At 35.9% G+C, this 23,296-nt stretch overlaps 1 protein-coding gene across 10 annotated transcripts in view; it reads left to right on the forward strand.

Annotated features, from left to right (window-relative positions):
- LOC134535010 (E3 ubiquitin-protein ligase RBBP6-like) overlaps positions 1-23,296 on the forward strand; it is a 136,628-nt gene that overhangs the window by 52,426 nt on the left and 60,906 nt on the right. For 4 of the 10 annotated variants that reach the window (XM_063373828.1, XM_063373829.1, XM_063373827.1 and 1 more), the window contains exons 15-21: positions 1,193-1,325; positions 3,629-3,862; positions 4,467-4,595; positions 12,207-12,262; positions 14,626-14,727; positions 14,948-15,023; positions 17,448-17,735. In XM_063373828.1, coding sequence (XP_063229898.1) covers positions 1,193-1,325; positions 3,629-3,862; positions 4,467-4,595; positions 12,207-12,262; positions 14,626-14,727; positions 14,948-15,023; positions 17,448-17,735 — 1,018 coding nt within the window. The remainder of the gene's footprint in view (positions 1-1,192; positions 1,326-3,628; positions 3,863-4,466; positions 4,596-12,206; positions 12,263-14,625; positions 14,728-14,947; positions 15,024-17,447; positions 17,736-23,296) is intronic. The other 6 variants (XM_063373835.1, XM_063373833.1, XM_063373834.1 and 3 more) reach the window with 3 other exon arrangements.

Raw genomic sequence — 23,296 nt, forward strand, 5'->3', positions numbered from 1 at the left:
AGCATCGGTGACAAACTTTACGATATGTAAATATTTAGAAATAACATTTCACCACAGTTTCTCTCAACGCCTATCTTTGCTTTCACCGTCGTTTGTCCTAAACACCAAATTTATGAACGTTCAAATACATTTCGATGTAATATACATCAGTGTCGCCAACGTCTTTCCGCAACATTTCTTATTCGTTAAAACGAACATCACCGAACATGCACGAAGACGCCATATTTACAAGACTTTGAACGTTCACATCACCAAACGTTTTACTCATGGCCGTATGGTACACCTTGGCAAGTGGCACAAAAAAAAATGTTTACAATGGCAAACGAAGCTGAGAAATTTCCGTGGCCACAAACGCACGTAGTAAAGTAAACTAAATACAGTTTACACAATTCGCTTTACTTTTATTGTTCCGTCTAAACTTGTGTCACGGTTAGCTATAAAATGGAGCGCTAATGCAACATTAATTGTGGGAAATGCTTTGCATTAAACGGAAAAATAATGCATTAAAACTATAGGGAAAATGACGGTGCCAGTAAAAAAATACGTTAATTACGCAAATTCGTATATCTCAGGTACGTAAAAATGAGGTTCTACTGTAATCACAGAAAACTCATGTTCCGTTACGAAGACACCTAAAGATAGGTTACGCAGTGATTTTATCAGAAAAATTATCAATATACATTTTCGGGAAAAATTCATTCCCGAAATTTCCCGAAAAATTGGGATCCCGCCCAGCTCTAGCATCTATGTCTTTGGGGAATGTGTGAAATTATTTGGACTCAACTCACGCAGGCTGGTACAGATTAAAAAATGCTTTTTGGTTCGGAAACCATTTGTCAAAGCCTTGCAAATAAAATGTTACTTATGTCACAGCTGTATAGTTTGATATCATTATTTCAAAATAAATAACTTATATATCAATTTTCTGAAACCAAAAGCCCAAATTTAAGAATTGGCATTGGGTTTTTCTGTACAATATGGTCTTGGCCAGTTTTTCTTCAACTGCCTGAGTAGATAACTTAAATGAGTCTATTTTAACTACTTGTCTGAAGATATCTTGTCTTGAATGTTCGTAATACGAGAAGGCTTGTAACTCGAGATTTCTCGGAATCCCAGACAACTTGTTATTTGAGGTGATAGGGACGGCTGGTTATCAACTTGTCGAGTAGTAGGACTTGGGGTTTGTTTGCAGTGTCTGCGAGTGGAACGCCGTCCGTCCAGGTTACCACCGCCCTGCCTCAGGCACAGGCTCCCATCAAGCTGCCGCCACTCAGAGTGGCCGAGCACACACACCTTCCTCCGCAGCCCATATATCCACCACACTCGTGAGTTCACTTCGTTTCCTTCTGTATTTGTTTAATCAAAAACCACTTAACTTTTGAGGTACAGTAAGTCCTTGGTTTACGTCGGGGTTTTGTTCCTGAAAACCGCGACGTAAATAGAAACGACGCAAAATGAGCCATGTTTCATGCCACCGGCCGACCACGGCCCAAGGTCGGCCGGAAGCGCTGGCATACAGACGTGACAACGGGAAATTTTATCAGCAAATTACAACCCACAGCGTGGGAAACAAGTCCAACTAGTACTTCTCAGCTTAATAGAATGGTTATTTAACCAGCTGCTTTATTACCTTTATTGATTGAAATATAAAAACAGATATATAGTCGTTTGGAAGACATCTTATGAAGAAAAAATCATAAATTGCAGTGAGCTGATACTGTAGGCCTACTACAAACGCATTTAATCACGATAAAGTTAACAACGGCACGTTTAAAACTCCGGCCAACTCAATGATATCATAGCGACTGAAGTGTAGAGCTGTAGCAAACCGTATGTATTCGTTACTGAGTAACGGGTGCGGCATCTAGTAACGAGTAACGAAACGTTAGACACGAATGCATTTCGTTGCTCGCATTTTTCGTATGTTTTACGCATGCGCGCGCTTATTCGTTACAAAGAACGATGTTTGTTTATTAAGAAAAGTATAATTTGGAAATTTGTCGTCCAAGTTTTTTACTGTTTATTAAAGGTATTGTGTGTGTAGACAAAGTTTGAGATTGGAACAGAAACAACGTAAGAAAGTATTTTTTACAAATTATAAATATGTATGTTTTTGTTTTTTATTATCGCGTATTTTCACGTTTTTTGTTCTTATCTTAAAAGAGATATTATAATAAAGCTGCTCTAATGAGATTTTATTGTTTCTTGGTTAACAAAAGCTGTTAATTATCAAATACTTTTAATTGTTTATATTCGATTTATTATTATTTACGCGACGTCATACTGTACGCGTACGAAATACGACTCGATTCATTGCTGTTACATAACATAGCATGTTATGCGGTATCAGAAGTAACGAGTAACGATACGAAAGTAACGAGTACTAATTGTTATAGTAACGAATACATACGGGTACATTTTTTTTAGTTACTTTTACACCTCTACTGAAGTGCCAAGGAGTTGGACGAAAAGGGGTAGGAGAAAATGCTGTGTCGTTGCGGGAAGTAGATAACACTTCTAGGTGCGAGATACGTGGGTGGCCGAGCGGGCGGGCTGGTAGTATTGCATCACAGCCCGGAGAGCAGCGGAGAGCAGGAAGCGTCCCTCATGATGTATGATAAGATAAGGCGGTGAACGTGTAGCTTACGCTACATAGCATAAATTAACTACCGAAGGAAACAAAGAATTATAAACGAATTATATACGGTGTTTTGGTTAAATTTGGTTAAAATAAAGATTTACGGTCATTGTAAACGACGTTATTGTGAATCAGCGACAACTTAAATTGAAACATGAGTACTCAAACATTAGCGACGTTAATCCGAAACGACGTAAATCGGTACGACGTAAATAGAGGACTTACTGTATTGTAATTCAACAATTATATTAATGATTTGTAAAGTTGAGAATTGGGTTCTTTATTCAAATTTAAATATTCCGTGCATAAGGCAACATTTTACAGAGGAAATCAATCATAGCTTTAAAATTGAAAAATGAGAAAATTCAACATTGTACTTATGGCGAAATTAACGAACCAAAGGGGAAGCTGAATTGTTGCCCCTTGGATGGGCAGCCCTTCAGGATTTTTCTGGCAATGGTTTGTGTGTACAGCAACTGGAAGGGCAGCCCACCCAATTTCTGAAAATATGTTTCTTTAAGTGTTCAAATAATCCTGAAAACTTGCCCCTTGGAAGGGCAGCCCATCAGGATTTTTCTTACAGTAGTGTTTTTGAAAGGTCTGAATTGTTGCCCCTTGGATGTGCAGCCCATCAGGATTTTTCTGACAGTGGTGTTTTTGAAAGGTTGTCTGAATTGTTGCCCCTTGGATGGGCAGCTCTTCAGGATTTTTCTGACGGTGGTTAGTTTAGGTTAGGTTAGGTTAGATTAGGTAAGGTTAGGTTTGGTCACTTTACAAACTAACCACTGTCAGAAAAATCCTGAAGGGCTGCCCTTCCAATGGGCAACAATTCAGTCGCCCCGAACCAAAGTAATTAAATGTCTCGGTTGGGAAAATGTATCTCTTCTGGAATGTCCTAATCAGGTATTTCCTGCGCACAGTCCTAAATGAGGCCAGACACAGTCTTTGCGGTGTTGTGAGTTGAGGATGTAGAGTTTATTGGTCGTGCAGCGCGCGACTGTCCGTGGAGGACCGGCCCGGGACACCGACCATCGACGAGAGGAACCTGGAAGGGGGGTCGACCCACCTGGTGGCCGCCTTGCCGGACACGTCGGTGCCGCCACCCAACTTCAACCCCCCTCCCCCGGGAGAGACCCCACAGCACTTCCAGATCAAGACTCTGGAGCCCATGCGGTCGCAACGATTGGGGTTGTCGTATCGGCAAGAGCACTCCTATGGCCATCGGTAAGTTTTAGTGGAAACCTCTTTAATTTTTCTTGCATTTTATGGTTGATCAATTTTACATTGTAATCCTAAGTTATTGTTTTCACAGCTTTATTTTTGTGGCTTTGATTTATAACAGTTTTATACATATATTAGTCAGCATTGAAGGAAATGCTGATTGTGTTGACTTTATCATAATATTATTATTTTTTTTGTTTTGTCATCATTGTGTGGTTTGTTTGCTCTAGCATATTCCAGTTTCTATTGTGTTGGATATCCTGAGATTTTAAAGTAATATTGAAATATTTTTTTGCAGGATGTGTGTGTTCAGAATTTATTTTGGAAACTAAAATTTTTTTAATTTTTCGCTGCTGTATGTGGTTTTATGTTCACTGGGAAACGAAAATGTGTTGAGTAATAATAGCGTGAAGCAAGTGCTAGGGATGTGTAAATGTTGGTGTCTGTGTTGGGAATGGGTTACCGACTCTTTGTACGCCGGCTGTGAGCATGAGCTGTTTTGTGGACGTGCTGAGTGTTGGGGAAGGAGTGCGCAACCACGCCTGCCGCTGGCGGCGGTCCTTGCACTCAGACCTGTGACCTCTTGTGTGTTTATTCTGGTGTCAAGTAGTGGTACTAGGCTGGGAGGCCAGGCTTCGGATTACATCCCCGGCCCCATGGGCCCCCTTTCCTTGCGGCCTCCCGCGGCGCCCGACCACTCTCGCGCGGTCGTCCCACAGCCGGCACCCGTCACGGGGTAAGTGTCCCGCACGGCTCTCCGGGCGGCATGGCACGTCTTTTCCCTCTGTCATGCAGTTCCTCTTCCGCTAACACGCTCGTTGCTCGCTGGCTGTTTGTGACCACCATTTCCCGTGCACTTTCGTTTCTTTTGGTTACTTGTAAACATGTTTGTGCTGTTTCTGTTTTATGTGTACTCTGTGGCATATCTTTCCTTAATTCTTTGTCTTCACTCTTTTTTTTTATTGTGGCTTGGCATGTATTTAAATATCCATTTTTTTTTTATCTCCTTAAGTGTTTTGTGTTTCTTCAGTGCTTAGGCATTCAGTTGGAAATTCAGTAGAATAGGCCACGGGCCCAGACAATCCTCGAAATGTAGTTGATTGATTTATTAACTTGTCATGGGAAACCAGGAAGCGTTGGAGGATTTTCGGATGGTGTGTTTTTTTGGGATTTTGAATTGTGATTTGGAGCGAGAAGATATCCTTTTCTGAAATCTACAGACGTAGGTACCTTTGAGCTGTGGGTGGTTTCTGAATTGCTTGTCGTGTTTATTGTAACCTTTGATATTTTCACTGCAGATTAACCGACATGATGTATGCGGTGTGAATTGATGTTTGTGTCGAAAGGTATATACTTCTTTATTCTGGATCAGAATACAGTTTCAGGTTTAGGAAAAATTTGCTTGATTTTTAAATTTAATTTTTAATTTTTATTTACCGGTATTTGTAACATGCCTATCAACTATTAGAGTTAGTTAACTTCAGAGATAGGCACAATACAGATACATAATAGACACAATACTGACAGGACTAACAAAAATTAATTAGACTCTATGAGGTGGGATACACCAAGAAGTTAGTTTTAACAAATCGTTAGGTTGAGTTAGCTACATTATAAATGGTGAGAATACTTAAAAATCATGTGGACTGAGGGTTAGGTAAGGTGAGCAATAGAAAGTCACTGTAAAATTGAATGGTTGGATACATTAAGAATAATATAAAATAGTAAGGACAGTTGGTTGGGTTAAAAAAGCTACCTTATAACTTCATAGTTCCTAACACGACTCCACAGTATCTATCCAGACATCATGGCCATCCTGTCCATCCAGTTTCTTCAGCCACCAGTCAGATTTAAAAAGTCCCTTATAGCATAATTAAGCAACATAAGTAGTACTCAAAAATTTATTTTTCAGACTCTTTTCGTCAAACATCATACATTCTTCAACATGTTATTTTTTAATGTCGTTAAATATATGTACCAAAAGCCTGTGCGTAAACTATAACCTTGAAAAATGTGTAAATGAACAGAAAAACAACTCCACGTATTTTTTTCCCCTCTGCTTTTTTTATGGTTACAAAATTAATGTTCTGACTGTGAAAATGGCAATATTTAGGCATTTTCAAACTTGAATTCAAGCATTTATGTATTTAAAAAAAGGGGAAAACATTTTACGACGTGTAATGTACCTAATAACTTCAATTGTATGCAAAAATTAAATTGTCTGCCAGTTTGACTAGATAGTAAGGATTAGGAATATACATGCTGATTCACTTTAGTTTGTGCTGAACAGCGATAATATCGATTGTCATTTTAGTAGAGAAAAAATACACATTAAAATATTTTCTTTTCTTAGTTTGTTAACTGCATTACAAATCTATTATGTACAGCAATCTATTCCAAAATAGTGTCTTTTACAATGTTTTGAAATATAAGAGGAATATACGTTGTATGTTTTTCAGGCAGTGTAATTAAGTAAAATTATTCATATTCCAAAAAAAAAAATTAAAAAATAATAATGAAATAATACTACAAATTATTTGCAAAAAAAAAAGTTACATGATTGTTTGTTAGTTGTACATGTCAAAAATGCATTGTGTTAAAAAGACCACCGAGTCTTGTTCTGTCAATTACAACGAACTTGACTGTTGAGTCACGGTTCAGCTACTTGCTCGACTTGACTCAGGTTTTCTAGTCTCAGCCCATCTCTGATTATCATGTACACATTTGTCTAATTTATCAAGTTATTAATCTTTATGAAATGTAATTGTTATTGTTTATTGAACAGTTATCAACCTTTAAACTGGGGTACTATGATACTAATATTGTCAAGATTTACAGTTTACATATTTACAGTTTAGTTTGGAATTGTAGCAGCTGCTAACAAAAAAGGATATTTAAGTAATCTCTTCATACTATATTCTTTGCTAATATTTTTAAATCAAAACATGAAATAAAAATACCACAGGAAAGCGCAGTAGCTCAGAAATGCTTTTTGTAATCAAACTATGAAAATAAATCTTGAGCGGTTAGTAAATGACACGTTAACACCATTGTTCTGTATGCTGTTTGGCGGTTCTGCCTGGCTGACACATTCACCCACTAACTCATAATCCAATGTATTCTTTTTCCATTTAAGGAAGCTGGTCAAACCAACATAATGACTAGAATAATTTAAAACTTTATGATTTTGGTAATAAAATCTATAACCGAACATCAATGAAATTAAATTAAGTTAAATGGCATGCCTATAAAAATTATTTTTAGTTACATAAAATTATTTTGCTTGCTGTTTGCCACTACGAGTCGGGTCGTGACTTTTGCACGGGAGTGAGGGAAACCGGTTGACCTTTCTTACCTCGCCATGCTTTGTGCCGTTTTAAAAAAACATTTGGCTTCGTTTTGCCAAATAAGATTTCAGTAATTGCGAGTGACAAAAAAAATTAATAATATTGCACTGTAAGGGGAGAGAAGAAGTGTAATTGAAACTTGTGATGAAGAGCCCAAAAAATTAGTGTTTTCGTAGGTGAGTACACGTTTACAGAAACTCTGCCTTTTTTATTTGGCTACTGCATAGTTACGTAGGTGAATTCATCGTCAGTAGGAGCAAAGCCAAATGCAAGGGCTGTTTGTGTGTGCATTTGCATATGGGGATGTGAGCAAGTGCGTGCATTCACTCATACATGTTTTCATGTGCGTTTATATACTAATTTTAACATGTGCTTGTGTGTGTACATAAGCCTTTTTTTTTAAACAGCACATATTTCACTGAGTATATTCTAAATTAACAAATATTTAATCCCTAATTTCTGAGCTTAGTTTTAAAAAAAAAAAGTTTTAATTCAACCGCTTTTACCTAAAAACTGTTTAATAAATTCCAATTTTTTTAATCTTCAGGCACATTATTTGTGGTAAAAAATTTAAATATTAATACAATTTTACTATTTTAATGGTGATTTAGCTAGATTATTGTAAATACTTGTATTTTTTTATAGTTTGCTTTACTTAAGAAAAATATTTACCCAACTAGTATAATGCAATTTTTTTACACACGTGTTGGTAGTTTATTGGTGTGCATTCAGTTTAAAATTTACTGTAATGAATCATTACTAAAGTGAAAATATCCTAATTCTTTGGTTTGGCACATTCTATAATTCGTCACCGATCGAACCATTAACATTCAGTAAAAACCAGTTAATTTCTTGAAAATAGTGAATTTTTTAAAATTTCTATATTTGTGAAATAGATTAAAAGAGATCATATTTTCATGATTCACATGGTTTTTGTTAATATAGGAAGACCTGGAATGTTGGACAATCTTGGTGTTTAGTGTGCCTTAAAATATGTTGCACTCAAGTCCAGCGCATACTGATTTTAAGATGATTTCATTTGTACTGGGTGTATATCAACCGTGACAACCAGGAAAACTGGGAAAATGCCAGAGATTTGACATGACCTTGGGACAAATTGGGAAAAATCCATGAATTTCTGGATGATTCCAGAAATGTTAATTTGTGCTAGTAATGCTTTCCTCTTCACTTTTTTTCTGTTCCACACCACCTGGCCAACATTGATGTCTTTGTGAGTGAATGCATATTGCTGGAATCATAGTACCGGGATAGTGCAAAGCGTAGGACGTGATGCGATATCCAAATGCACGTCCACGGCCCACCCCTTCCCCCTTATAGTTTTAACAGGCCTCTGGGATGGTTACCTTAAGAGATTAAAAAATTATCTTTTACTCTGAATTAAAAAAAAAAAGAGTGCTTGCACAAATTTTTTTTTGGCCAAGCAGGGCACATACTGCAAAGCATGCACCCTTTGTAACATTCCACGTCTCGCCCACTCACGGGAGCGATAAGGATAACAAATCCATGTCGCTGCATTAATTCTCGTGACATTTTTGAAGTGGTATATAGTTAAGGCCCACATCTAATAAACTAACATTTTAAGGATAATTTATTTATTTTTCCTTCTGAAATTTGTGTCAATTGGACTTAGCATTCGTTAAAAGATACAGTTGCGCCTTGCATTGTGCTGTGTTTATTCTTGATGTGGTAACAGGTGTTTTGTTCCAACATGCTTGTCTTGGGTATTATTATTTTTTTTTTGGAAAAATATCTGCTGTTAAAATAAATTAATTTTGGTTTTGAAAACTTGTCAAGTTCGTGCCAGAGATGACTCAACATGGATTTGGTGCGAAAAATAGCATATTTTGGCGTATAGAGATTGGGAATGAGTAAATTTTATCTTTTCAAACCTTTGCAAAATACTTTCTAATACTAGTGACAAAGTTGATTTAATGATTTTAAATGAAAGCTAACCTTTGTGTTATACCTGATGTACATTTACATTTGCTATGTTTTCATAGATCCAGATAATCAAAAATAAGTGTACATATTTGCATACAAGGGAAAATGTTTAGTTTTATTGTTGTTATTTGTAACTTGCTGAATGTTTCACACTTCATAAATATTTCCATTGGGATGTGTTTGCAATGACAAGTATTTAGACATAGGGTTATATTTACATGAGGTGTGAATCAGCTGTAATATTTCGCAGAATATACCTCAAGTTTCCCTCAGCTGTCAACTACGTTTCCACCTCCTCATGGTCGTAGTATAGGGCTTTGTGACCTTGGCTCTGTGGCTTGTGAGGATATACTGCCTGTACACACTTTAGTATCTGCAGCATAGTGTAATCCCCACTTACTGCTATTACGTAAAGGATATATAATGGTATACAACACCAGTAAGCTGTAGTCTGTGGTTCCATGAATATCCCAGAACTCTTAAAAGTTTTTTTTGAGTAGTAATAATATTTATACATTTCTTTTTAAACAATCTTGCTGAGTTAGATTTGTTTATAAAATATTATACAAATGTTTGTATAAAAAACTGATGCAGTCTTCACAATTACAAATTGTGCCCTTTTTCCTGAAACATATGCTGACCATCTGAAAAGCAAGGCTGTAGTATATATTTGGCCATCGTGACAATCAATGGCGCAACAACAGGGGGGGGGGGGGGGGGGGGCAAGGGTATTTTGTCCCCCTCTGAAACCTTGAAGTGGGGGCAAATGGGGGCAAAGAAAGTGCTGTGTAATCAATTTTTAGATGATAAAACTGCTTAAATAGCACCATTTTTCACCTTGAAATACAAATTTTCCCGGGGGAGGACCCCCCCCCCCCCCCCCCTTTGGAAATTTAGTTGTTGCGCCCCTGGTGACAATAGCTTGGAACCAGTGTAGCGACACATCATCAGTGGCATAGTTTCTCAAGAGTTATAATACTATGCAATTTAAAACGTTATTTCTTTAAATTCACTAAACACACTTAGACTATTTGTTTTTGTTTGGTGACTGGATAAGGTTCTACTTTGCATATGTCACTAAGGGCCTGAGGTCCCTAATAGACGAGCTTAAAACACCGGGCAACATGCGGCTGGTTCAATTCTGAAACCACCTCACATGTAAACAAGCGTGTCAACTGCACGTGTGACAGCGTTGTTGGCGGGTTGGTTGGCTGGAACGCAACCCTATTATCATGTATGTTTTTTAAGGTCAAATCTGTTGTGTCCGGGATTCCGGGAGGATAGACATATCGACAAGATTATTTCTTTGTATTCTTTGTATTGTATTTATTTCATTTAAGCATACGTTTTAAGACATTTATAAAGATAGTACGTAGTTCTTATGATTCAGTGGAAAGGGTACATGTGCACTTAGCCGGCTGATGCGTAGCGAATGTTTGTAATCTGAAAACGTCAGCGGGCATGTACACAGAACTGTTTGTGGGACTCCTGTATGCTGTAAAAACCGAGGTTGATTATGCGTTTGCATCGCTGCTGATTCCTGGAAGCCGGAGTGCCTCGTGACCGGATGCCTGAAAAACTGAACTTTGATTAGGGCGTTGATGGCGGTGGACTGATGTGGGAAGACGCTCAGGAATAGCGAGCAGAGGACGCTAGGCTCTTGGAGGGAGCGGATGTCTAGAATGTAATTATGGTTGCAGCTGACTTGTACGTAAATGAAGTGTAGAGTTGGGAGCAGGAGTAAATGAGATCTTCCACAGATTCATTGAGTTCCTTCTTGGGGTACCTATCCCTTAATTTTGGCTATCAGTGAGTGTACCGCTCGGCACTCGAACCCACCTAAGGCCTGACTTGCACAGTAATTGGCAGACGGGCGCAACAAATTTGATCAAGCAAAATTATTATTTTTTTTTTTTTAGTTACCTATGTATTAATGCTTGATAACTATTTTATATATTTCTGTATCATGTTTTATAATATCCACGAATCAGAAGAAATGGTTAAACTTACATTTCCTGAACTTGGAAAGCTAGATATTTTATTTTAGAACTTAACCAATAAAGCATATCACTAACTTCAGATTTTTTCTTTTCATTGTTCACAAGCAACACTTGTGAACAGAAGTTATTTAAGAAACTTTGCCTACTCACACCTACACACAACTTTATGATGGGATTCTTTTGAAAAGTACACCTACTGTTGTCTTTTGATTATACCTCACAATCTTGGATTTTTAAATAATTGGCTACAGCTTGTAGCTGCTCACATGAAATAATCAGTTTTTTTTGTCAGCCTGTAGTTAATGCCAGGAGATATTATTTATGCCTTGTGCGAATAATTACAATATATATTTTTAAATAAGAATTATAGCTTTGTATGTGCATCATAAAATTTCACCTTGCTTCGCTTGCAGTCTGTTGACCAAATTAAGATGCCCGATGGAATACATGGTGATCATGATGCATAACCTCAGCCAAACCTTGTAGAATTTTAAATTTCAAAAGTGGCCAGTTACCATAAATCTAACAAAAAAGAAATTTTTTTTAAATTTTTATTTTCTTCTGTAAGTAAAGGGATTATTCTCAATTTCGTTTATTTGACATAACCTTTCATAATTTATAAATGGGGCTTTTTCTGACATTTTTTATCTTGTGCATGTCTATGCATGAACATGATTTGGGAATGATGCATGGGTAATTGTTTGTCTCTGTGTTTTTGAAAACTTTTACTGTGTATTTATGTGGGTGCACGCACTTGCGTATTTATGTGCTTGTGGAAATATTTGCTTTAGTGTTTCATCATTTTTTTTTATGTAGGGTATTAATGCAAGTGATTTTAAATCATTTTAACATTTTTTTTGTGTCTGTTTTATTGAAAACTTTAATGTGTATGTATGTGTGTATGAACTTGTATGTGTATGTGCTTCTGCAAATATTTGCTTTTATGTTACATCAACTAAAGTTTTTTATTTTCATTTAGTATACTAATGCAAGTGATATTAAATCATGAAAATTATTTTTTTCTTTCCCTTTCTGTAGGAGCTATCCTCACAGTCAGTATGATCATAACCGTCCAAGTTATCACCATGATTCTGGTAAGTTACCTGTATTTACTTGGTGTAGAACGTAATTTATATACATCCATTTTGATAAAAATTATTTATGTGCATCATATATGTTAGTGTAAATCTTTTATTAAAAAAAATATATGTTGTAAAATATTTATTGGATTTTAAAAATAAACCAGAATGCTTAAAAACTCAATTCTTTTTCAGTATTTAATTTTTCTGTAAATAACTGAAAATAAAGTATTAAAATTTATTAAAATGCTTCTAGATTGTTAGGAATACATTAAATTCCCTACTTTACTCATCTTAAGGGATCAGGAGAAAAAAAATGATGAATTGTGGGAAAGTGTAAACATTTGGGATCATGATTTAGGATGACAGAAAACTGATGTTAAAAGTAAGGAAAATATAAAATCAAAATTTGTGAAACTGGGGAAAAGAAGGAGGAAGGAAGGGAAAAAAAATAAGTTGAGAGTATGGAAAACTGTGAATCATATTGTCAGTTAAGTTTGTCAAACAATTGGAATTCACTGAATACAAATAATATTTAGTATGACATTAACAATTTTAGCTTTGGATTGGATTTTTATTGTTATCATTGTTTTAATATATTTCATAAATGATTTAATTTTTGCAAATTATCATAAGATAAAAATATTATTGCTTCTATTAGTTTTATTGTGGTCTCTTTGCTCCATACAAGATTGCTTTTTTTACAATTTAAAAATACTTTTGATATTTTATCCTGCAATTTTAACATTGTAAATATAAGACAAAAATTGGGAAATAAAAAAAAATACACCCACTTAGTGTGATGCAGGAAAAAATGTAATCAAGGAATTGTTAAATAGAGTTTCTTTTATGTTTATAAAAGTAGACCTTCTTGAGATGTGGAGTTTTTACTGTGACGAGGTTAGAGTAGGATTTAATTCATAAGCTATAATTTTTGGAATCTATATGTTATGTTTGAGGTCAGTGCCGTGATTTCTTAAAGGAATACGAACTAAAAGTGTTGGTTTCAATAAATTTTGGGCAATTACAATTTTTTTTATTGTTTAATATTCCAAATTTGGCTTTGTTAAAGCATAGTTTATCCTATGAAGTCATTGTTATTAATTTTGAATTAATTTTGAGAATATAAAAATGTCAGTGAACACAATGTTATGAACTATGCAATACTCTTTGTCAGTTCTCAACCTTAATGATGAAAAATTTACATTATTAAAAGTTAAAATATTGTTTTAGCAAAGGAAGCATTGAAAGCAATATTGCTTCTTTCAGGTCGTATGTATCCTTCTTTGATGCTGCGGGTGTTTCTTAATTTCCATTTTTGTTGTTGTCGTATGACTAGAGCTGTGCCGATACGAATCACCAGAAGCTGATTTTGCCGATTCACAATACATTTGTAATTTTTTAGCCAATGTTACTGAAAAATTAAAGTGTCATTTATAACCAAAGAATCAACCAACTAAATTTTCCAGTCTCTCTTAGTAAATTTGTGTTTTATTAAGAAAATAATAGGTCGTCAACAAACGGATGAAAACAAGCTAAAAATAAGAGTTAAAAAAAAGAGAGGTTATTTTCTGTTTATAAACTGCGAACGAAGAATGTTCGTTTTGTGACTAGACTAAACACGTTTATGCAGTTTTGAATATCAGTTTTAGAAAAGTTAATGCAAATAAATGATTTATGTACAACAGAAACTTATGTCTTTCTGCTGCAAACTACCTGTTTGTACCTGCTTCTAGTGTTTAATCTGAGAGACTTTTCAGCACATGTGGTATTTTTTATGGCACTAAAATACATTAATTGAAGTATTAAGAATGTTTTCTTGATAAAAATATTTAGGAATTCTGTAATCTGGTGCTAGTTTAATAGAAAGTTTCCTATGAGGCAATGTAAGGCTATGTAAATTGTGTTGGATTGTATATTGTAAAATGTTTCATGACCGCGAACGTTAGCAAGCACTCACTTATTTTGTATTTATTTTACTACTGGTTAAAAAAAAATCCCTTTCAGTTCATATTAGGTTATCTACCTTTCTAATTAACTTTTGTTTATGTAAATTAAAATATATGTGCATTTGCATTGCATGCTTTTCAGAGAATGAGACATTGTGGGTTATTCAGTAAATTTATAAAACTATTTTGTAACCAAAATGTATTTTCCCCTGTATCGGTTTGGAATCTGTGAATCGACAAAGTTGTATCGGCGTATCTGCATATTGGCCCAATTTTGTGAATCGGTACAGCTCTAATATTGACCGTAATATATGTACTATATGTCAGTATACATAAGAATATCATGTCACATGTGCTCCTGTTTCTGTGCATTGTAATCGGGAGCTGTATGGTCCTTCAAGTGCTAATTAAGTTGTTTGATTATTACAGGCAGCGGTGGGCGTTCTAGTTACTCAGATGTTGACAGAGACAGTCATTTGTTGCACCGCGGGAGTTACAGAGGTTACCGTAACCGCGGTCGTGCATTGCATGGTGAGTACTAGGTAATAATCATTCATCTTGCCAAGCGTGCAAGTGTGCACAGTCTCTTGTGATTTTTACGCTTTCAGCAAATGTTCGGTTTCATTTATTCCGTTCTGAGGAGGGCCCATTGTACGTTGGTGAAATATGTGTGTTGGACTTGTTTTTTAAATGTTCAAGGTATTTCTTTTACTTGGAATACAAACAATTTTTGTATTTGATTTTTTTGTAGGTGGCTATCGTGGCCACAGCCACCATCATCCCTCTGCCAGCATTAGCAGGGGCGTGCACAATGGCAGCCAGGCAAGGTGAGTTTTGATTTTTTTTTTTTTTTCATTCTTGTGTGTTTGCCTGCAGTTGCACACATTCTCATAGTGGGGTCAGAATTAGGGGTAATTTATTATTGAATAGGGCCTCAAAATGTTTTATTTGTGTTGGGGGATTGAACAAATTTTACTGACTTTGCAAGTGAATGGTATGTTAACACACATCTTGCTATAAGATGTGATATGGTTTTTTTTTATTCATCTAGCTTAACCATAGTATTTTGTCGTTCCTAAACTAGTTGTTATCATAAATCTGTATTTTTATTTTTAACTGTTTTATTATTTTATTTGTGAAATGCCTATCAACAGTTACGGCTGGTTAACTTAAGCAATAGGCACAACAAATATAGAATGAACAAAACGTAAAACTTTTGACAGGACTAACAAAAATCAGATGAAACAATACAAGATATACAAAAATGACACAAGGCATTACAACTAGGACAAAGACAAAATATCTCACAAAAAAGTGTAATAAGTATTTCATTAATAAAAATAAAGAATACCTATACAAGTTTTAATACAAATACAGTCAAACCTCTATCTATCGTTTTTCAGGGGACCAACAAAAAAATTCAGTAGATGCGGACATTCAATAGATGTGGACTTCACTCTAAGAAATTTAAAAAAATATTTCAACCTCAAAATTAGTGTCAGAAATATATCAGGTACTTGTCATTAAAGTTAATCAGTTGAAAAATAAATAAAAATGGAAGTTTTTTACTTAATTCAATTTACACTTGCAAAAAAAAAAACCATACGCACAATAAATCTACATGGAAATTAAAGTCTTTTTCAATATCCTGAAGTCTGAAATATGTTTACTCATGTCATCAAATGTAGAGCTGTACTGAAAAAGCCGATTTTGCCAATATTTAGTTGAATCAACATTTCTGCCGACTTCCGATACGCTTGTTAATTTTCGGCCGATATTACTGAAAAACGAGAGAGACTGCCATAACCTAAAAATCCAAGATTACCTTTTCACTTTTCGTAGTAGTACTGCATTCTTTCAGATCGTATTATTTCTTCGCAACATGTGCCAAACGTACATATAAAAATTTAACATCCTTTTTTTCAATAATGTTCTTTAATTTTAATATGTCATAAATAAATACATTACCGTCACGGTAAATATACATCTCGGTTGTTACGGTAACTGTAGTGCAAATGTGGTAGCTATCGTGCTTCTGTAGTAATTATGGTATCGACAAAGAATCTTTAGTTCTTTTTATGGTAATTATCTTAGGATAACAATTGGGTTTGTACTGTAGTTATGGTACATCATCCATATTTCTTCGTAAGTTGTTCATTTGTCTTTTCTTCATATTTACGTGCTCCATTACTTGGCTGCAGATTTATGGTGATTTTTACTACTGTATACTATCGTTACTGTTTTTATGACGGTTTCTTTCTAAGAAATGGTTATTTCTGCAAAATCTTTATGGTTAAACGATCATCTATTATAATTAATAGTGACGGGACCACATATTTTGTACGATCAATGCGGACAAAACAATAATTCGAACATCAGTACAAGCGGACTTTTTTAACCTTGGTTGTATGGCAATTTTGCCGGGACCGTAGAAAGTATACGATAAACACGGACAATCGATACATGCGAGTTCGATAGATAGAGGTTTGACTGTATAACAGATTCAGATAAGAGGTATAAATGTACACAATTTACCAAACTATTGAAGTGCTAGAGAATAATAAAAGTTTTTGGTGTTAATTGATTTGTACACATTTGGCTGATTTATTAAAAGTTGTTTATTAATCTATATAAAATGTATTTTTTTTTGTAGTGTACACAATGAGACAGTAATAGACTTTTAAACTGTGCTACTCTCAGTGGCGTAGCCAGGATTTGTGTATGGGGGGATGTTAAGACGCACGCCGCCCCCCTCCCCCTTCTCCGTATTAAAGTTGGGGTGGGGGGGTCCTCCCCCGGGAAAATGTGGATTTCAAGGTGTAAAATAGTGCTATTTTAGCAGTTTTCGGTACTTAAATTTAAATATTGTAATGGTAAAAATTTTATTAATTTTAATATGAAATTTGTTTGAGTGATGAATAAGAAATTAATTAAAGATTTGGTGCTGGGGGGGGGGGGGGGGGGGGCTGGAACCCCCCCCCCCCCCCCCCTCCGCCGGCTAAGCCCCTGGCTACTCTGATACCAGTATTGTCAAGAAGATAATAGGTGGAAGCAGGGTTGTCTTAATTTCTTTCAGAAAATTGCAAAAAATATGTAAATTATTTTTGACATTTCATCAAGGAAATTTTTAAATTTTGGTCATGGAAAAGTTGGGGAAATTTCTCTACAGACATGTGTGGACATCGTGTACTCAGTGTTAGCTAAGATATAGAAATGGATTCCAGTTGGTAGATGTTTGTTTGTTCCCGCAGCACGATCGACGACCCACTGGAAGCGTTTGAGCGGATGCTGCGGGAGAAGGACCGCAAGCGCAAGCTGCGCCACCCGCGGCGCTCGCGCTCGTTCTCCCGCAGCCGCAGCAACAGCCGCAGCAGCCGGTCGTACAGCCGGTCGAGGAGCCGGAGCCCCTCGCGCACGCGGACCCGCTCCAGGACGAGGTCTCGCTCCCCCCGCTCCCGCACCAGGACGCCCCGCAAGCGGTCCCGCACCCGCACCAAGAGCCGAACCCGGTCCCCGTCCGGCTCCTTCAGCATCAGCAGGTCACTGCTCGGTCGTGAAGTTACCGTACATACCCGAATCCAAGGCGACCCCCCCGAACTACAGCCTCGTGTTTTCAGGAGAAAATTTTTTTTTTTATTGTATTAAACACATGCCAACAAATTAGATATAAAATTGAAAATGTGAATGTTACAAAGGATTTCGACCACCACTTTCGAAATACTGTCAACAGTTTATGTACAAACAGAAATAAATACCTATGTGGCTGCTACTGTAACTGTTGGAAACTGTTAAAAAGAGTTTCATTATGCTGGTGCATCATCTTCGTTGTTGTCGATAAAATTATCACAGCAAGGAAGTACTGTACAACCTACATTAATGTTTTTGTACAAGAAACTAGTCTCTGAGATGGGCGCCATCTTGTGCTATAGAACATTCCAAAAAACATCAGTCGTAACATGTGCAGCCAATAACTACTGCACAACCCGAAAACATTGACCCAAAATAGGTATGTTTACCTAAAATTCAGTGTATCTGAATCTAAGGCCACCCCTTTGTTTTGAATTATAAATTATGGTAAAAAATGTTGTCTTAGATTCGGGTATATACGGTACACCCTGATGCATTTCAAATCAGCAATACTCTAGTACTTTTTTTTTCCATAAGAATGCTTGGTTCCTAAAACAACTCATTTTACAACCCTAAAAGCATTTTGGTTGACTACCATCTCATTCAAGACTTTACTCCCATTAAAATAAACTTACGGTAGTAATTTTATGTTTAAATACATTTATATAAAACTTGGAATTGCATTTTGAGAGAATAAACATTTTAAATTAAATTAACAATCTAAAAAAATTCAGGGTCATGGTGTCTTATTAACTATCAACATTTCTGAGACACACAAATTATGTTATTATGATATTAATATAAAAAGTGTTTTTCAATGTCTAATAAGGGTAAAAGTAGTGTTAAATTAATAGTTAGACCCCCCGAAAAATGGTGAAGCGCGAAATTCACGAAATAACGCGAAAATTTGCTACTTTAAACGAATTTTGCGACTTTCCTATGATTTCGACATAGTCGCGAAATTCACGAATTTTTGCACGAAATTCACGCTTTTTCGCACAAAATGATGTCCTTATGTCGCAAGTTCTATTTATTTACGCCATCATAAACATAGGCGTGAAATAAACATAGACTGAAAGACTAGTGCCGTGATATTATCTTCGTTTTGACACGTTACTGAAATCCACGTATTTTTATTACTCTGTTTACAAGCAGTAAATATTGCCATCGCAAATGAAAACAAAATGTAACAAATGTCAAAAATCGATATGAGCGCACTACCAACATAACAAAATTGACTGTCCACAGTTTTCGTTTTTGAATAATGGTCGTTTCTGCCGCAAGGCGCACTGGTGTCAATTTTTCTAACCTAATTTAATCGCATGGAGCTAAGATGGCAGTCATTTTTGCGTGCACATATCTATGAGTGTTTACAAATACCGTCCACATTTTGTAAGTTTTGTGATACAATTGAATTTATGGCTAAGATGCCGAAAACTTCGACAATGTATGATCGCGAAAGAGAGATGAATTCGGATGGATTTTATATTTTTGATCAGCGGGACAAAATTATGATGTGCAAGTTCTGCAACGTGCGGGTTGATTGGACACACAAAGCCACGTGCAAAAAGCATGTGGCAAATGACACGCACAAAACAAAACAGAAAAGACAATTATTTTGTCAAGAAAATTCTACCGTGTCTAAACAAATCTCGATAGGCGACAGCGTAAATAAAGCAAACAAGCTTGAAAGTGCAGAAAACAAGAATTTGTTTCTGATTTTGTTAATATGATGCTGTAAGTTAACATTCCTTTGGAAAAAGCTGATCATCCAGCTATGAGGGAATGGTGTAACACCCATGGTGAAGGTTAGCCTTATTATTTAGAAATGTTTTCCCCCTCTAATAAAAGTTCATAAGCATATGTAGGCCTACAATATTATCAATTAACTTACCTTTAGGCCCAACTTACCTTTTCTTCAAATAAATATGCAAGTACCTCAGATTAACAAATACTTAAATAGGATGGATTGCATTGTGAAATGGTGAGCACACCACAAGATATTTTTGACTGATTGATTGATGTTTTGACTCTGTAATCCAGCAGTAATCTTGAAAAGGTTAGGTTAGGTTTGGCTTGGCTTAGAATTGTTTTGAGTAGGTAAATTAGCCCATTAATATTTTCAGCGATAACCTTATAAATACTACCTATTTATAAGTATATTGTAAGTTATGTACTATACATTTAAGGTGCAGGAGATTTGCCATCAGCCAACACTCTTAGAGAAACTTATGTCCCAAAAATTGGCCAGGCAAATAAGGAAGCAGTAAGGTACGCTGTAGAAGACAACAGATTGTATTCTTGTGTGATGAAACGACAGACAAAGTGGGCCGATGTAAGGCAGAGTCTGCTACTTTGTAGTGCCTATCCGCTATGAGGTTTTTTTTTACACCGCTAATGGAATAATTTTTTCTCGATTTTTTGGGGTCTCTACCGATTGCTTATTTTTACACAGATTTTTTGCACCGCTTTTGTCATTTTTTTACACCGAAATGAGCCAGTTTTATTTACCATTTTCTGTGGTCCCTATTAATTGTTTATATTAACAAAAAAATTAATTAACCTTGTAATGTAAATTCTTACTGTCTATTATATACATTGATGCCAACTATAAGAATTAAATTGCTAATCTCATTACTTGCCACTTCTGCAACCTGCTACACGTTACGTAAACTAGCCGTTAAAGCTTCTGGTATAACTGCTCTTGAATGATGATTTGGAGAACAGCATTATTTAAACAGTGAACACACAGGCATTGAAAATTTTTGTGTGTACCATTTGTACCATTTTATTTGGGCTCAAGTAATAATAAATGAATGCATTAAATAACTGTTAAGGAAGGAGTAAGACAATTTTGTGATTCGTCATATTATTAATTGGTTGCAATGTTTTAAATGCTACACAAGTGACCTTGCCATTGTGCATGCACAGTGTCGTCCCTGTTCTTGGTTCTCAGTTCTGCCGGTTCTCAGCAAATTAACCAGCATGAAGGCCATAAATATAATGTTGGTACCGGTACCGGCACTTTGGAAAGCATAACAGCTAAATCTTTCCCAGGTGAAAATACAATAGACTTTCGGTAAAATGCGGTGATATATTGCTGGTGACAAACACGTCTTTCTAACTCCACTTTAATCCCCGTGTGACAAATGAATGGTCCGTAAATCTTTGAAAATTTCAGGCGAGAATCACAAAAGGCTGTCTCCCCTGCCCTTCCTTCATCGCCGTACGCTAGCGGGCAGTCCTGTAATGTTTCCTAATTAATAGGAATTATTTTTCTGTAAGCTGTGGACTTTTGGCTGGAGAGTGTTGGTTCTGGGTTTGCTTGCCAACCGAACTGACATCACACCAACAGGATATGAGAAATTTCACAACGTCCAAACAGCTTTTTTTTTTTGTATTGAATGCTAGCAAAATGTTTGGTATTACATTAAAAGTAACTGCTTCAGTATTTGTCTGGGAGGAAATAGAAAACCACCCACACTTAATGCAACCAGATTCAAAATCATGCTAGAGCTAGGATGGTTCAGTCATTGGTTAGATAACTCGTCTTCTAGCAGTGAGTTCTAATTCGAAATAATTGTGCAGGGTCAATCCTGGATTTTTTTTTAAAATGAGATGTATGGTTAATGTTGACATAAGCCAGAGGGTTTTCTCAGAATATAACTGTTTCTTTTACCCAGTCATTTGTATCATTCTATCATACACTGTTCTGATCTTGGTTCCCCTAGTCTTATTCTCCACTTACCTGATGAACGGCACCTGTAGCCTTAATTCATTTAAACTCTTGGCATTCTGAATGTGATACAGATTTCTTTTCCATGTGTCAAAACCCTATTCAATAACAAACGTCCAGTCATATACAGCGAAACCCCTTATTTACGTTACCGTTATTTACGTTTTCCCGTTATTTGCACTATATTCTTCAGGTCCCGTTTGGTTCCCATATAGTCCAATACAATACTTTCCCGCGAATTACGTCTCAAAAATCGAATCAATCCCGCTATTTACGTCACGTAACAACCATAAACAACCAGAAAATACCGTGGAGCTAGTAGGCAATGAACATTTTAAATAGCAAAATATACATATTTTATAACATGAAAAGTTGCTTTTATTTCTAAACATGTAATAATTTAAGCCTAGGCGTGTAAAAGTACGAGTAATTATAGCAAGAGACAATCTAAAATGCACGAGGGAAAAACGTAAACTCATGAATGTACAAACATGGCTGCTTGTAAGTTCTGTTACTGTATTTATGTCACAACTTAGCCGAAATACTGGTACGAGACATAAACTTCACAAGATAAAATGAGCGGTGTCTTGGTAACTGTTTTATACGTCTTTTATAATTTGGGAAGTATTGTACAGTTGACGCCATATTTTTTAAACTAACCATTTATTTCTGGGGATCGTAAATAATTAATTATTGGTATCAAGACATCATGATAAACGTAAACTTGAACATGTCACGGCAGCGAGAAAACTGGTGCGTATACCAATAAACTGGTATTAGAACTGGATAAAATTGGTACACGGGAGGTGGAGCTTATATTTTTTTCCGCTAAGCTCGCATCTATTGGTTGGCGGCTGATGGCGTCATGAGTCTGGGCGGAGCATAGAGTGCGCATGCGCCGCCGCGTCGTTACAGCAGCTGACCGAGTACAATGACCTTTCTCCGCGTTTGGCGCGCTATTGACGGTAAATATTCATCAATTTGCGGCCTTTTCTTAAAAAATTTTTTTACTGTGAGCAATGTGTATGTAGCCCGTATTTGTTATAAACCCTGCCGGTTGCAACTGTATTTATAATTTGGAGAGGCAAATAATCTCCTTGAACAGCTAAAAAAGCAAGCAGAAGAAAATTTCAAATTTATTTTTTAGGAAGTAATCAGAAAAACATTTTGGCTTTCATTCTTTATTTATTTTTGTCAAATGTGGTAAATTAATAATTGATTAAATACTAAAGTAAAATTTGTTGTTAGTGTGTTTGTACCTGCATTGTAGTATGTGCTATTAAACAAAAGGAAAAAAATTCTAAATAAGGTAAACTGTACTCCTTTTTATACTTTTCCCTTTATTTACACTTTCCCGCTTTTTACACTTTTTTACTTTGTCCCCATGAAAAGTGCAAATAAGGTGTTTTGCTGTATTGCATTTACATTTGAAAATCAGCTTGTTAAAACTGCGGTTTATAACTATTAAAAGACTTACTACTTACAGTATAACCCGTTTATAGTGAACCCGCCTATAATGAATTCCCGTTTATTGTGAATTTCCGTCTCAGTCCCGGCAAAATGATGTGAGGTTATGTATTAATTTATTGGATATAGCGCACAACTTTTGTCAATGTTGATACGTTTTCCCGTGTACCACGAACAAATTTTGCCGACATAATGCACATTTATCTCAAATATTTTCATTAAATTACAAGTTTTTTTCACAAAACGTCTATTCTGGATCACATTGAAGTT

The sequence above is a fragment of the Bacillus rossius genome, chromosome 8, assembly GCF_032445375.1.
Source record: "Bacillus rossius redtenbacheri isolate Brsri chromosome 8, Brsri_v3, whole genome shotgun sequence".
NCBI classification, from domain to species: domain Eukaryota; kingdom Metazoa; phylum Arthropoda; class Insecta; order Phasmatodea; family Bacillidae; genus Bacillus; species Bacillus rossius.